General features: G+C 37.9%; 1 protein-coding gene across 2 annotated transcripts in view; it reads right to left on the bottom strand.

Moving 5' to 3' along the window:
* bcap31 (B cell receptor associated protein 31) overlaps positions 1-14,684 on the bottom strand; it is a 35,323-nt gene that overhangs the window by 6,770 nt on the left and 13,869 nt on the right. For both annotated transcript variants that reach the window (XM_059332272.1, XM_059332273.1), the window contains exons 5-6: positions 14,198-14,333; positions 288-414 (exon numbers count right to left, since the gene is read on the bottom strand). In XM_059332272.1, coding sequence (XP_059188255.1) covers positions 288-414; positions 14,198-14,333 — 263 coding nt within the window. The remainder of the gene's footprint in view (positions 1-287; positions 415-14,197; positions 14,334-14,684) is intronic.

Below are 14,684 nucleotides of genomic sequence, written 5' to 3'. Positions count from 1 at the left end.
GTACTTTACACTCAAATACATTTATCTGACAGCTTTAGTTACAAATTAAGATTTTAAGACAACAAACAGAAAACATGTAGTTAAACTACTCAACAGAATGCAGGATTTTTTTACTTTCAACTGAGTATTTTTAATGAAACAGTACTTCAGATCCACCTCTGACATAAACAAAAAGGGAGACAACAGATCATCTTCTCACCTGATGAAAACACATGTCATCTTTAGATTTTCTATTTTACCTCCTTCCCTCCTCTAGTCTCTTTTGTTCTCCACCTCCTTCTCCTCACCTTTTTTGTTGGTGTCCAGCTCCTCCTTCAGTTTCTTCACCTCCTCTTTCAGGTTCTTGTTCTCCTCCTGTGGTCCTGCTCCCTTCTTTCCGCCCTCCGGCACCTCGATACCAGCATCACGCAGTTTCTATTAAAAGAGGAATAAAAGAGTGTCAAGACATTTGACAAAGTCTCCATCTTTAATAAGACACAAACATCCACAGAAGTATACTTAAACTTTGGGATTTTTTTTGAGGAAATAAAGTGTGTAAAATGATTAAACATGTTGATTAGTATGAAGGATGAAAAATAGAAATACATGAAGGAATAAATATAAAATAAATATTTATGGAAATTCAATTTTTTTTTAAATTTAGTTAGACATTTCCACCTTTATTTTTGTATAATTTTTAAATGATTTCAGCTTGGAAATAGAAGCAAAAGAGCAGAAATAAATGTAGAAATATATACAATAATAAATAAATGTAGAAAATAAACATGGAAATGTAAAAATAAATGTGGAAATAGAGCACAAAGGCCTTTATTTCTAATTCACTGTTACATGGAAACAGTTAGTTAAAAATTAATATAAAGCCTTTTGTTGTGATTAACTCCTATTTTTGTTACAGTTCCTGTATCTGTTTCAAATTAAAAGCCCTCCATCATTACAGTGGATGGAATCGTTTTGTTTCCTAACGAGGCTTCGATCTAAAACAATCAGATCGATTATTATTCAGAGGAATGGATTAATGGTTTTGTCTTTAAATAATGCAACAGAATACTTTGTTTTCATCCTGACACTTTGTGTTTAAAATTTTATTTTGAATATGTAAAAAAAGGAAAAACTGTCATACATACAAGTAGAAAAAAATGAAGAAAAAGCTTAGCAAGAAAAGAAATAATCAAACATTGGATAAATCAGTTTACATGTCCAGAAGTTTAATCAGTTTTTTGTTTGTTTGTGAAATAAACTTTTGATATTTAACAAATATATTGTTTCACTGCGTCCTTCTATGCACGTTATCCATTTTTCAGAATAAATGCACTGTATATGACCTGTATTAGTATATTTTCGACTGCTTAGGAATTGAGTTGGAAATTACATAAATACATGTCCAAAATGAACATATCTATTTGATCAAATAATCATCTAGGGATATTCTCAATAGCTTTAAATGAATGTATTTTTTGACACCAAGATTGACCTTTTAAGTGGCTTGGTTCTCATAGACTTTATATGGGTGCCATATACGTTCCGGAATCTTGATGAAGTGGTTCCTACCAAAAATTTAAACCTATGGTAATAGAGAGCATGTGGAAAAAATTTGGTGCTTTTGTCCGGCGTGTCCCCTTTTTTTCGCTAAACTATTCCCGAGCAAACAGTGCAAGCTTCAGATTCCAACATGAGATATTAAAGAAACTTATCCAAAGTCATAATTATGTTGACTGTAAGGATATCTGTTTGGTATTTCTAAACTTGCACCTTTATTGCTATTAAACATTTGGACTCTTTTCCTACTTCATCATACTTTATCTAACCCTAACCCAAGAAAAGTTGCGGAGGCACATGTTGAAATACAGAGATGAACTAATTTAACCTTCAGCGAGGCGGCTGCTGCTGGAGTTGGTTTCTGTTTGTCGATCAGTTTGAATTCAGTTTGAATCCGCCCACTCGGAGAGCAACAGGTGTTCATACCAAACGCCTCTTCACCTCTCAGGCCTGACCTCACAGTGACAGCTGCTCTCTGCAGAGGATTTTATACTGTGGCAACAGAAAAAAGTCCTGCTCTCTGATTGGCTGACGGCTGGCTGTGTGAGGGGTCCATTTAGAGCATAACAGTTAAATAAAACACGTTATAATATTAGATTGTGATAGACACACAGTTAAGCCTCTCTTCTGTTGATTTGTCTATATTTAAAGTAAAATCACAAACTTTCAGTCTTTTCATGTTGGAACTATCAAAATTTCCACTCAATTTTGTTTTTTCCAAAACGGTTTCCTTTGTCTCTAAAAAGGCTATAATTGCATACCAAAAAAGTTTGGGTAAATAAATAGGAGAGAAATACATTTAAAAAAATAGATAACTATAACAAAAATAAAAAGAGTTAACAAATTTTATAAATAAATAAAATCTATGCAAAATAAATTGGAAAGTTAATAGCTAGAAATAGGGGAATTATCAATACAGGGATAAATAAAATAAATAAGCAAATTAAAACACATAATGTCACATTTTGTTAAGTCATTAACGTCATTACATTCATTTATTTTAGTAATATTTTTGCATAGCAATAGCAACTGATCTATTTTTTTATTTTTATTTTGGCAGCCATCACATTACCATGACCACAAGAGTGTGTAAGTGTGTGAGTGTGTGTAAGTGTGCGAGTGCGTGTGTGAGTGTGTGAGTGTGTGTAAGTGTGCGAGTGTGCGTGTGTGTGTGTGCGTGTTCAACTGAGAGAGTGAAGGGGAGTGTTTGGTATTCACACCTGTCTGTGTCACTATGACTACACACATTTGTTTTTGTTTTTTGCTGTCAATTGTATAAATGTATAATTTATGACCTTTATGTAATTTAACGTTTTAATGACAAATCTCTATTTAAAAAAAAAAAAAAAGGAAAAAATAAATCCAGCTTGTGTGGTTCCATGAGTCTGATAACAATCCCAAAAAATCTGCTTACTTTATGATGTACAAGTATTTTATCTCAAAATGTGAATGGTTTTTATTCTCTTACATATGCAAGTATGACTGTTGCCGAAGTGAAGCTAATTAACAGATTTGTCACGAAAGATTTATTAATTACCGTTTTAAAGCAACGTTTTAGCCACAGAGCTGTGGACAGTGAAACAGGTTGTGAACTGACTTTAGTGAGGAGAGTCAGTCTGTTGGTCACAACACCTGTGACCATTAAAAAAGGGATTCAACGACATTCAACTCAAGATTTGATACAATAGAGAGGAAACAAAGTTACATAATTTTGTAGGCAAAACTGGAAGTAGCATCTCCATGGGGTCTTTCGAGAATTTGCCTTTGGAATTTTGGATCATTGTAGGAAATAATTTCTGTGGCAGACACACGAGTTTTGTTCAGCAGGATAATCTTTAAACATAATAAAAGTTGAGTTTATTTGTAAAGCCTTAAAGCAGCCGACAAAAGTTAAAATCTAACGTTATGCTAACCATCGGTTATGACAAGCTAGCAAAACCGTAGCCTAATAACTGCTTATTAACCTGAACACTGAAAACCAGACTAGAGGCTGTGAGGCGGACTAGCGAGAGTTCCTGTTGTAATGAAGTTTAATATTTTTACTTTTATGTCGTACAACAAAACGCAAACATCTCTCCAGCTTGTGTTACCACAGACCTTATTTCAGGCATCTAACCACCAACACATTCAGAGGACAGAGCCCAGTGTGCTAAAACGCTAACGTACTTCCTGGTATAACAACTCATTGCTGTGGCGCCCTTTTCATGATACAACTTCTAAAATGCTTTGAAGACAGATATTTTTTTTAAAATGCAGGAGAAAATTTTGACTGAATGTTCTTAGTTTGTTGATCAAAGTAAAACTTAAAAAAACAGTAAAATATAACTCAAATTAAATATAAATACAAACAATCAGGTTCAGATCAGCAGGATGAATCAATAATCAGCTGCATGGAGTCTGATCCATTTGTTTGCTGTCAGCTGTCACAACAGGCAACATTACAGATGAGAAAGATTTAAACTGACTGATGTTTTTAAGTAGGTCTGAAAAGTAACTAAAACTGTTGAATAAATGTAGTGCAGTTAAGGATTTCTCTCTGAAATGTAGTTGAGTATTTAATATCTTAAAATAGAAATACCTGTGTAAAGTACAAGTACCTCAGAACTGTACTTGAGTAAATGTAAGTAGTTCCATTCCAGAGAATCAACAGCTCAGATATCAGATTTCAAAATGTTGGTGAATAAAATAACTAATGAGTGAACAAACTAAGTGTAGATGGCTCGTCACAGTGTCATCGTGGTGATTGAGAGTGATGGAGTGAAACAGGTGCTGAGCTTTAGACCTTTAACTGAAGAGGCTCGGCCATAAAACATGATTTTACTGCTCTGAACTGAATCCAGCAGCACGAGGCCAGAAAGGCCACGAGATCCCGAGGACTCTTGTTTAACTGGTTACGCGGTGCAAACTGCAAAATGTCAGTGAGTTCAGTTACGTTTTAAAGAATAAAAATACTCCATACATACATACATACATACAGAGGCAGAAAACTGGACTAAAGTAACTAATTACATTTAAACTTGCTCCTGAAATAAGGTAGTTGTGAGTACTTTAACATGTAACACTTTAACATTAAAGCAGCTGCAAATTACTTTCATTTTGTGTTTGGCAACGTCTTTGGAATAAAAGAGTGTTTCCATAAGCACCAGACTCCCTTGAGAAAACATTTCATTTTGCTGCAGCTGGGTTTGACAGTCCCCCATGCTCAGTCCAGGTTCTGGTTCATCTGTTTCTTCTCTCCCTCCAAAAGGGACCAGCAAAAACTGCTATATATAAATCATATAAGGAGGTAACTATAATAAAATCAGAGGCTTAAATTAACAGTTAAAAGTTCCTTGTAGTTAGGCTCGAGCTGGGTTGTTTAAATTGACAATGGATTGAATCTATTAGCAATGTTGACATGAATTAAAGTTAAAAAAAAATCTTCTGACTGAAATTTTAGTCGCGCTACAGCCAAGTCACGTGCAGTGTGTGAAACATGTTCCAGGTTACTTGACACCTGCTTAAGAAATGCTAATGCATAAGAATTCAGCACCATCACATTTAAATGCTAAACCAATACTCTTTTACAGGAGGAGGATTTTAAACAGCTTTTCTATTGCAACTATTTAAATTTTTTTGTCTTTTCAATTATAATTGTTTTGCAAAGCTTATCTTTACTCTCTAAAATAATCAAGCATCTACGTAATTTTTCATTACATTTTTTTCATACATTATTTTCCTTATTATTTCAACCTTTTATATATAGGAAAATAGAAATAAAAAAAATACAACAAACAGCCCCAGGATAAAATAACAATGGATGCAAATCTCTATAAGTGCTTTGTCTTACAAAAAAAAATTAACAACAAACAGAACAAGCATCAAACAAACAACGCCACAATTAAATTGCTAATAGGCTAACAGCTATCTCTGTACCAGTACAGTGTATATGTGCTGCTACTGCAGGAGGTGTTCAATTAGCGATCTCTGTTTGTTTACAACAAGCACCAGACACTCTGTGCACAGTTAGCCATGCCGGTTAATTCACGATCACTATGTTTATGAGAGACGCTGCGCATAATTAGCCATGTGATCACGGGTCACAGTCGAAACTGTCGATAAGCGATCACGCCAAGATTGAAAACCATACATCAACTCCGGAGTCTAGTAAATCCTTCTGGAGCCCCTTTTGTGAGACATGCTGAGTGAGTGGACATTTGAGAGGGCGTGGCCTCAGACTTTCCCAACGGCCACTCTTTACCCCTAAGGAAACACGGCTATAAAATAATAATAATAATAATGATAAGTGGCCTCTCAGAACTCCAAATGACGGAAATCTGCCGTGGCGACAGAGAACTTTAATCCATGTGTTTATCTAGTTGCCAATGCATTTTCTTGACAGAAAAACACTGCCATGATTAATCTTAAAGTGTACATATACCCCGTTTCAACCAAGGCAGTTCATCGGCTGGTTCGGAGCTGTTGCCTAATCAGTTTTTGGAACCAGTTCTTGGCTTTTTGACAGCCAAAGTTGCACCAACTCTTTACTGGTCTCAAACCACAAACATCTTACGTCAGGGGCTGGAGGCGGGATTATCGTGACCATTTTATTCTATTTGTTTAATTGCACCGTGATCGACACCAGGTAATCATTGCTAGGTAGCTAGTTAAACCTAGCGGGCTAGCTTTAGCTTAGAACAAAGGCTAACATTAACATCTTATGTTCAGGGTTGATAAAAATCTAATCGGTGTCCAAAGCTATCAAGGCGAGGAGCACAAATGTGTTGTAATAGACTTTTTGTTGTTATTATGCTTGAAGTTGGTGCTAGCGTTTCTGGGAAAGTAGAGACTTATACAGCCGTATAATGCTAAATTCGGCCACGTCAGAGACGTTAACCTGCTCTTCAAATTACAAGTTCAGAGCCATCAGTTCCAGGTACTCCTGTTTTTACTTGTCCCTGGTAAATCCTTCCATATTGGCCAAGTTGTGCTCCAGCACAGGAACACCGTGGTCCTTCTCTGCCATGTGACATGTGTGTCTTAACATCCAAAAAGAGTCTTGCACCAAGCAAAAGGTTAGTGTTGGGATAACTTGGACTCCTGCCAAATCCATGCCTCCCACGGTGGAGAAACCAATACTGCACTCCACGGTTTTTGGAAGAACAGTTTGTTTCTTTCTCAGGGTGTTTGAGACCTGCGGGACATTGACTTCACGGTGTATGACCCCTCACGTAGTTCGGCAGAATGCCTCTGCAGGTGTTCATCGTTCTAATGGCTTGTTTGTTTGGAATGGGAGCCTTCAGACAGGGTTGGTTTGGTCCAAACAGACTTCTCACGTGGATTGTTGAGGTAATTGGGGCATACAGGTCCAGAAAACTGCCTTTGCCTCCTACTATCAGTCTCCACTTCCTGGGTTGCACTACATGGGGAGATATATAAACCTTTTCCAGTTTTTACAGGGACAATATCGCTGCTCCATACACTGTTGTGGCATTTGTTTCTTAGGAACCCTGAGGTCATTCCCGGAAAGGTGGGAACCTGGTGACCATGTTGGTAATCCTCAACCAGTGTTAAGCACAACCTAAGTTTCATGAACCTAAGTTTCTGCACAAATGCTTCTAATAAAAATACTGAAACAAAACTAGGTAGGTAAGTACTGAAAGTGAGTAACGTTTGCAACTACAGTTCTATGAATTCTGGATGACCACCAAAGTACTCTTTCAATAATGAATTTGGTGAGAAGATTATGTTGGGACATCTTTGTTGAAGATGTGGGCTTATGTAGGCGGGGCTACATAAGGGTTGGGCGATACGGCCAAAATTTACCCTTCGGATATAGGATTTCATATCTTGATAACCATATATTTTAGGATATTGAATGTTGTCTTGTAATTCAATAACTAAAAAGTCTGAGATAACCACACGGTAAATTAATAAATAAATATATATAATAGGGGTGTCAAATTATCGCGTTAATTGCAATTAATTAGTTAGTCATATTTAGCGTCTTATTTTTTTTAATCGCATTAATCTAATTTTTAATCTCTAACTTTACCGTTTTTGTGTTTTGACTTTTCATAAAATTTGACCCCGACTTAAATGTAAAGATTGGTCAGGCATTAATTTAATCAAAAACGTCTCTAAATTACCTGGGATGTGTTCTCGATAATATCTTATCAGGGGAACACATGACTTTAAAAGCTCTCGAAATTCCTAGCAGTAAAGCCAAATTATTGGCTACACCAACCCTAAAAACACTAGAAGGAGCATTGGTACGAAGTGACTTTGATTATGATGCCACCTTCTGGTACAGTAGCTCATCACAGTCTCTTAAAAACAAATATCAGACTTCAAAAAAATAAGCTAATAAGAGTTGTTTTGAAGTTGTGCCCCTGTACACATCTAGATGCTGTTAATATAAAAAAAATGGGTGGGTTAAAGAGTAGTACAAATCGAGATGGGTATTACCCACAAGATTGTGTATAAATCTGCATCTGCCAATCAATCCAACCATTTTAATCTGGTCAGAAACAAGCACACCCACAACACTAGGTTCAACAAACCTTATTCCTATGAGATACAAAATAGGTTTGGGGAAAAATACAGCCACAACACATCCCAGTGGAATAAACTGCCCATCCCCATTAAAATAATCCTGGTTGAGGAGTTTTAATCAGATCTCAAGATATTGCTGTTAAATGATTTGTAGATAGTCTGTTTATTATTTATTTTGTTTTTATTCTGATGTCATTCTTGCCTGACGCCATATTTAGTCTGCCATCTTGGACTGTGTTAGAGGACCACAATGAAATAAGCCCTCTGGTTTTATTGTGTATTTTAATGCTCCAAAAAAAATGTATTACACGGAAATTGATAAGATCAACCTATCATGGGTGTTTTGAATAAAATAAATATATTTATTATACATCTGTGTGAATTAAATAACAGACAAATGAAAAGTATTTTGGTATTCATACCTGTCCATATCAGCACCACTATGACCATAGACATGTTTGGGATTTTTTGTTTCAATCCAGGACTGTAATTTATGGTTTTGGATTTATTTGACTTTTTTGTAGAGATTTGTGATTAAAACATTAAAATACACCAGTTTGTTTGGGTCCATCAGTGCAACAATCCAAAAACATCTGACTTTACTTTATCATGTAAAGGTATTAAGAGGTGGGGGGGAAAATATCAATACAGCATAGTATCGAGATATTTTGTGTGGCGATATATCTATTAATGGCCACCAAGTATCAATATTTAGCATTGCAACAGTTGGCGGGCCGGCAGTATTTCAGACATTTTTTTATTTTTTACAGAGGCCATAGAGGTCCCACTTTTAGGAATATACTGGAGATACTGGTATCATATAAAACTAGAAGATCTAAGGAATCTGCATCAGGATATCGTTTCGGGAAGTTGTCGAAATAATGTTGCAAAGTTAGGCTATTTTTCGTTTCATGAAGATTTTCAAAGCAGTATATGACCTCTGACATCATGCTAGCTCAATAAAAATAGGCTCTCTGGGTTCCCATAAGTTGATTCTCATTGTGGAGAAATAAAAAGACTGGTAGTGGATAGACTGAGAATTTTCTCTTATTTGACAAAGCAATTCTTGATTTAATTACTGGTCACAAAATGCAGTTAAATCCCAATAATATTGTATCGTGACTCAAATATCGAGATAAAATCGTATCGTGGGGCATCTGGTGATTCCCACCTCGTTTAATCATTGTCGAAGTCAAAGTTAAATTTATTTATAAAGCACATTTACAGACGGCTGAGCCACACCAAAGTACTTCACATAAAAGTGCAAAAAGTGCAATAAAATACAGAATTGACAAAGGTGAAAGAAACAAAAACAAAACAAAATTTAATTTTAAATAATTTAAAAGAAGGGATAATTTTAAAGCTGCAACTGATCCATGCCGGTGTAGAGGGCAGTACAGTAGTCCAGTTGTGATGTGATGAAGGCATGGATAGCTCTCTCCAGGTCACTCTGAGGCAGGCTTTGGTCTTTGCTTGTGTTCTCAGGTGGAAAAAGCTTCTCCTCACCACTGCACTAACCTGCTGCTCAAACTTAAAAACCACTGTCAAAAATCACGCCAAGATTTCTAACAGAAGAATGGATGTTGGAGGCCAGAGGGCCTAGAGCATTGGTGGAGAAGGCCGGAGAGGTTTTTGCCAAAAATAATGATCTCCGTCTTGCTCTTGTTAAGGTTGAGGAAGTTTGCCCTCATCTATGATCTGATCAGCCAGACAATCAAGCAATGGCTGGAGTGCAGCCTGCCCTTCAACCTTAAGGGACAGATATAGCTGTACGTCGTCGGCAAAGCAGTGGAAGGAGATGTTATGTTAGACCAGGACGTCCCATAGGGGTAAAATATATAATAGGAAGAGGATGGGACCTAGTATAGAGCCCTGAGGGACCCCACAGGTGAGGGGGGGCAACAGAGGAGAAGAAATCCAGGGCTGTGCCTTTGATGCCAACTTGGTGCTCAAGCCGAGACAGCAGGATCCTGTGATCCACCGTGTCAAAGACTGCTGTGAGATCTAGGAGCACTAGGATCACAGGGCTACCCGAGTCAACGACTAGGAGCAGGTCCTTTAGCACTCTCAGGAGTGCAGTCTCTGTGCTGTGGGCTGTTCTGAAGCCAGACTGGAATTTTTCGTTTCGTTTTTTGTTTTCTTATGACAAATATATATAAAGTTATGAAGCAACCAACTTCAATTTTAAGGTGAATCACTTCAATCACTTCCAAAGAACCACATAAAAACTAAGTGTTGAAAGATTAACATGCATCACTTGAGTGAATTCATGGGAAATTACACATTAAGGTGTGGATGGTATGGTGTATGACGGGATGTTCCAAACCGTTGATCCGTTTAAGGATCGTCGGAAAGTTAAAGTCTGATGATGATGACAGTTTTAAAGTTTCTTTCTACGATAAATGGTGGATTATGGGCAATTTTTTTTTAAGAAAACCTTTTTTCAAACCTGCTGGTAGGTTTGCGGTTCAGAAAGTTAAGCAGTCAAGTTTTGAATGTCTGATGTCAGCTTTGTTTTCAAGATGCTTTCACTAATTGCAACACATTCAGCACTGTGCAAAGATGAACTTTCTCTCAGGGAAAATCAAGTTCAATCTTTTAGATCTGATAGCTGCAGAGTTTCAGGCAAAACAATTGCTTCATCTTTGAATGAATCTTCACAACCAATAAATTTGCTGCTGCTGGGAGACGACCTGAAATATACAGTACGTGTAAACATTAACCTGGAAATCGTGTGAGTGTGTGTGCGTGTGAATGTGAGTCACATGCAGATGAAGCAATTTCTTCTTTTAGCAGCCGAGGAGTTGTTGATCTCTTCACCCTGACAAACCCAGGTCACATTACCACAGTGTGTGTGTGTGTGTGTGTGTGTGTGTGTGTGTGTGTGTGTGTGTGTGTGTGTGTGTGTGTGTGTGTGTGTGTGTGTGTGTGTGTGTGTGTGTGTGTGTCTCTCTCTCAACATTGTAAATGAGACAAAGGTAGTATGTTATGTGTTGCTCTCTGAATATTTACACTGTTCATTTGGGTGCAGCTCAACAGCTGCTGATCAGTGCTGCCCCCCACTGGTAAGCATTTATATTTTATGGCCCTTTACTGTATTTAACATTATTTTATGGTCTATGATCGCGCTGGCACGATCACATCACATGACGTTTTCAAAGCGCCGTCATTTCCCGTTTGATGGTCCTAGGTCATGTGAAACCAAAGATATGATAGTTTTAATTCATCCATCCATCCATTCTCGTCCGCTTATCTGGGGCCGGGTCGCGGGGGCAGCAGGCTAAGCAGGGCATTCCAGGCGCCCCTCTCCCCAGCCACAACGTCCAGCTCCTTCTGGGGGACCCCAAATTTTAATTTGATAGTACAAAAATATTCATTTGAGCGTAAAAGTAGGATGGGATGGTGCAGGCATTGCTTTTCCATCAATAAACATTAGTCATTTTTCCTCATTTTACAAAACGGAAGAAAGTGGTCGAATCGAAACACTATTATACAGACTGAATATACCAGAGAGGTCTGATGTCGGTCGGGGAAGGTGCATCTCTCTTCATGAGTCTACCACGCACACAAGATAAACAGGTATGTGCATAATGGAAGATGCCTCTTGCCGTCCCTCATCTCTAGCAGCTCTGGTTTATGCCCCTCTAGTTTCTCGCAATTGTACTTTCCTCTTTGAAAATTTTGAAACAATTCAGGCAATACTTAAATCTTTCAACACCCATCCCATAAAGCCCTGTTTGCAACAATCATCTCTTTCCTCCCTCCAGGGCAGACACTGCTTTCACTTTGTGGAGAGACAGAGGTCTGGTTCATTTTTCAGATCTATATTCGGAAGGCTTATTTGCTACATTTAATGATCTCCGTGTTAAATATAATCTACTATCTGTTTCGATATTTCCAAGCTCGGGACTACGCCTGCACACACTTTACATCTTTCCCTCAATCTCCAGCGGGATCTCTTATCACTGAGGTACTCTCTCTTCCAATAGCTCGTAGTAAGATTTCAGTATTATTTGATCTTATTTCATCTTCAAATAAGTCCTCCCTTGGGAGACTTAGGTAGAGTTGGGAAAAGGAGCTTGGCTTTGAGCTGGGGGATGGGTGGTGGAGGGAGGCACTGATCAGGGTCAATTCTACATCTTCTTGTGCTCGTCTTAGCTTATTGCAATTAAAGGTTCTCCACAAAATTCATTTCACTAAAAGTAGACTTAGTCGGCTATTTCCAGGCACAAATGATATTTGTGACCGATGTGATCTATCTCCAGCAGACCATGTTCATATGTTTTCTTCTTGTCCCAAACTAGCCAATTTCTGGTCATGTTTTATGAATTCTTTCGCAAAGTCCTTAATACAAAATTAGAACCCTGCCCACTGATATCCATCTTTGGGGTATCTCCCGTTCCGACTAGTCTCACTAAGGAAAATTCTGATAATATTGCTTTTGCCTTGCTCATAGCCCGCAGACGTATTCTATTACATTGGAAACGCCCAAACGCTCCCCCTGCCTCTTCATTAATGATGAAAAAATGTAATATTCCTTGAGAGGCTCAGCAGCCAATTTTTGTAAAAGATGGCAACCTCTCATCACATATGTGAGTATCCTCACCTCTCTGGACCCCAACCATATATGGCAAAATAAAAATTATTTAAAAAATTATTTAAAAACGGCCAAAATAGGCTCAGACCCCAGAGCATTAACATGGTTGTCTACGTGCAGCTTGTCACTCTTTCTTTGAGTAATTAGTTTCCCAACATGACCTGATGTTTCGCAACACGTTGATTTGTGATTCATCTATACATGTTTGAGTGACACTCATGTTTCTTTTTCCAAAAGAACCTGCAGAGCTTGTTCAGTTGGGTCCCAATCAATCTGCACCTAAATATTTTTGTACAATTTAATTACTATAATTTCCGAGCAATTCAAAACATTGTAACCTTTGTCGTACGTCCGCAGTGCAACACATTTCTTAAGAAGTCTAACGAGTCTTTGGGTGTGATTAAGTTGATTAAGTGTGTTAACAGTTGTATTGATTTGTTGTCATCCGTGAAGAGAGAGCTGAAGCGAATGGTGCTTTGATCTTTGAAACATAAACGACTATGAAAATATAATAACGGAAATAACTTCATACAATATTCTCTTCTTTTATCGGTTTTTGGTCCAATGAGGTAATTATCTGTCTATTCAGCTGCTTAATGCTCCACTATGTTCACCAGCTCGTCTATAAAGACTATCCTCATCAAGAACAAGAATAAGCTGAGCATACACACTAATGAACAATAAGGTTCTGCAAACAACCAAACAATCAGAGACTTACATGTCCCTCATATTCCACATTATCGTGTTTCCTAAATAAAATCAATTAGCTTTAGATAAAGACTTGATTTAGTTTTGTATATTATTATCATTATTATTATTAATAATAATAACAGTCGCTTTTTTGAAAAATAGTCGCTAAGGGGATCTGAAAAGTTGCTAAATATAGCAGCAACTCGCTAAGTTGGCAACACTGCTTCGCAGGCTTTTACAAATGGCGTGTGTTGTTGTGGCGTCAAGCTTTTTTCAGGAGAAAAACGTCGCTGCGCTTCTACAGGGACAAAGAAAGTCCCATCAAAAGTCCCTCAGGACGGCTCATATTTAAATTAGGGGCGTTTCGCAAGTGAGACCCGCCTCATTCCGGGTACTGGGCTGTAGTGGAAACACCCTTATAGTGTCATGTCTTTCAGCACCAGGGAGGTGAGAAGATTTCAATAAGTCACTTTAATTGTGGCACGCTGTGAATTCCAATAGTTCTGATTGGCTGACAGTGTTTCTACTGTTTATCAAATCAGTTTGGAAGTGATACAAAGACATTGTTTGCCACTGTCGTCGTCATTCTCTAACATACTGAGTCAGAAGGATTTCTTAAACTATATATTTATAGCTTTCTTTATGGTTATTGTTCTTTGTTTTGCTGCTGAGCAGGTAGAATTCAGTGTTTTTTTCTCTGTAAGAGACTGTTTATCTGTCCGGCCACTATTTTACTGTTTGGGTTCATTCACAGTGCTCTCAAAGAGCTGAAAATCAATTCAAAGCTCCATAAAGTCGACAAAGAATAAATAATGCGTTTTGTGTGTGCGTGTGTGTCACCTCTTGCAGTAGCTCGTTGTCCTCCATGAATTTCTTGGCGGCGGTGCTGGCGCCCTCAGCCTGCTTCTTGAAGGCTTCGTTGGAGGCCATGAGTGAGGCCTGCTGGGAGAGCAGCGTGGCCAGACGACGCAGCAACCTGCAAACAAAAACACACAGCGACGCCTGGTCACAAAGACTGAAGGTTCCACGCTGCATCAGAGGCAGAGAGAACTCAAAGGCAGGCTACTCCACATGGTGGGGATCTGTAACTGGGCATTTACAACTCTGGAAATTTCTAACGGAAAAAAACATGGCAGAGAGCAAGAAACGGTCTAACGTGTAGCTACATTTGACAAAGAAGTATGAAAACAACGCTCCTATAATGTCTGTGAAATGATAATTTCACATTAGGGTGGAAACACCAGCATTGTGCTCAAACATCTTTTTACAAAACATGGATTTAAATCCCAGAAATGCTTATTTGACACTCTACTGACCATGCAATTAC

Source organism: Centropristis striata, chromosome 5 (assembly GCF_030273125.1).
Source record: "Centropristis striata isolate RG_2023a ecotype Rhode Island chromosome 5, C.striata_1.0, whole genome shotgun sequence".
In the NCBI taxonomy this organism is placed as follows: Eukaryota; Metazoa; Chordata; class Actinopteri; order Perciformes; family Serranidae; genus Centropristis; species Centropristis striata.
The sequence above is the reverse complement of the archived record's forward strand: the minus strand, read 5'-3'. Positions and strand labels throughout refer to the sequence as shown.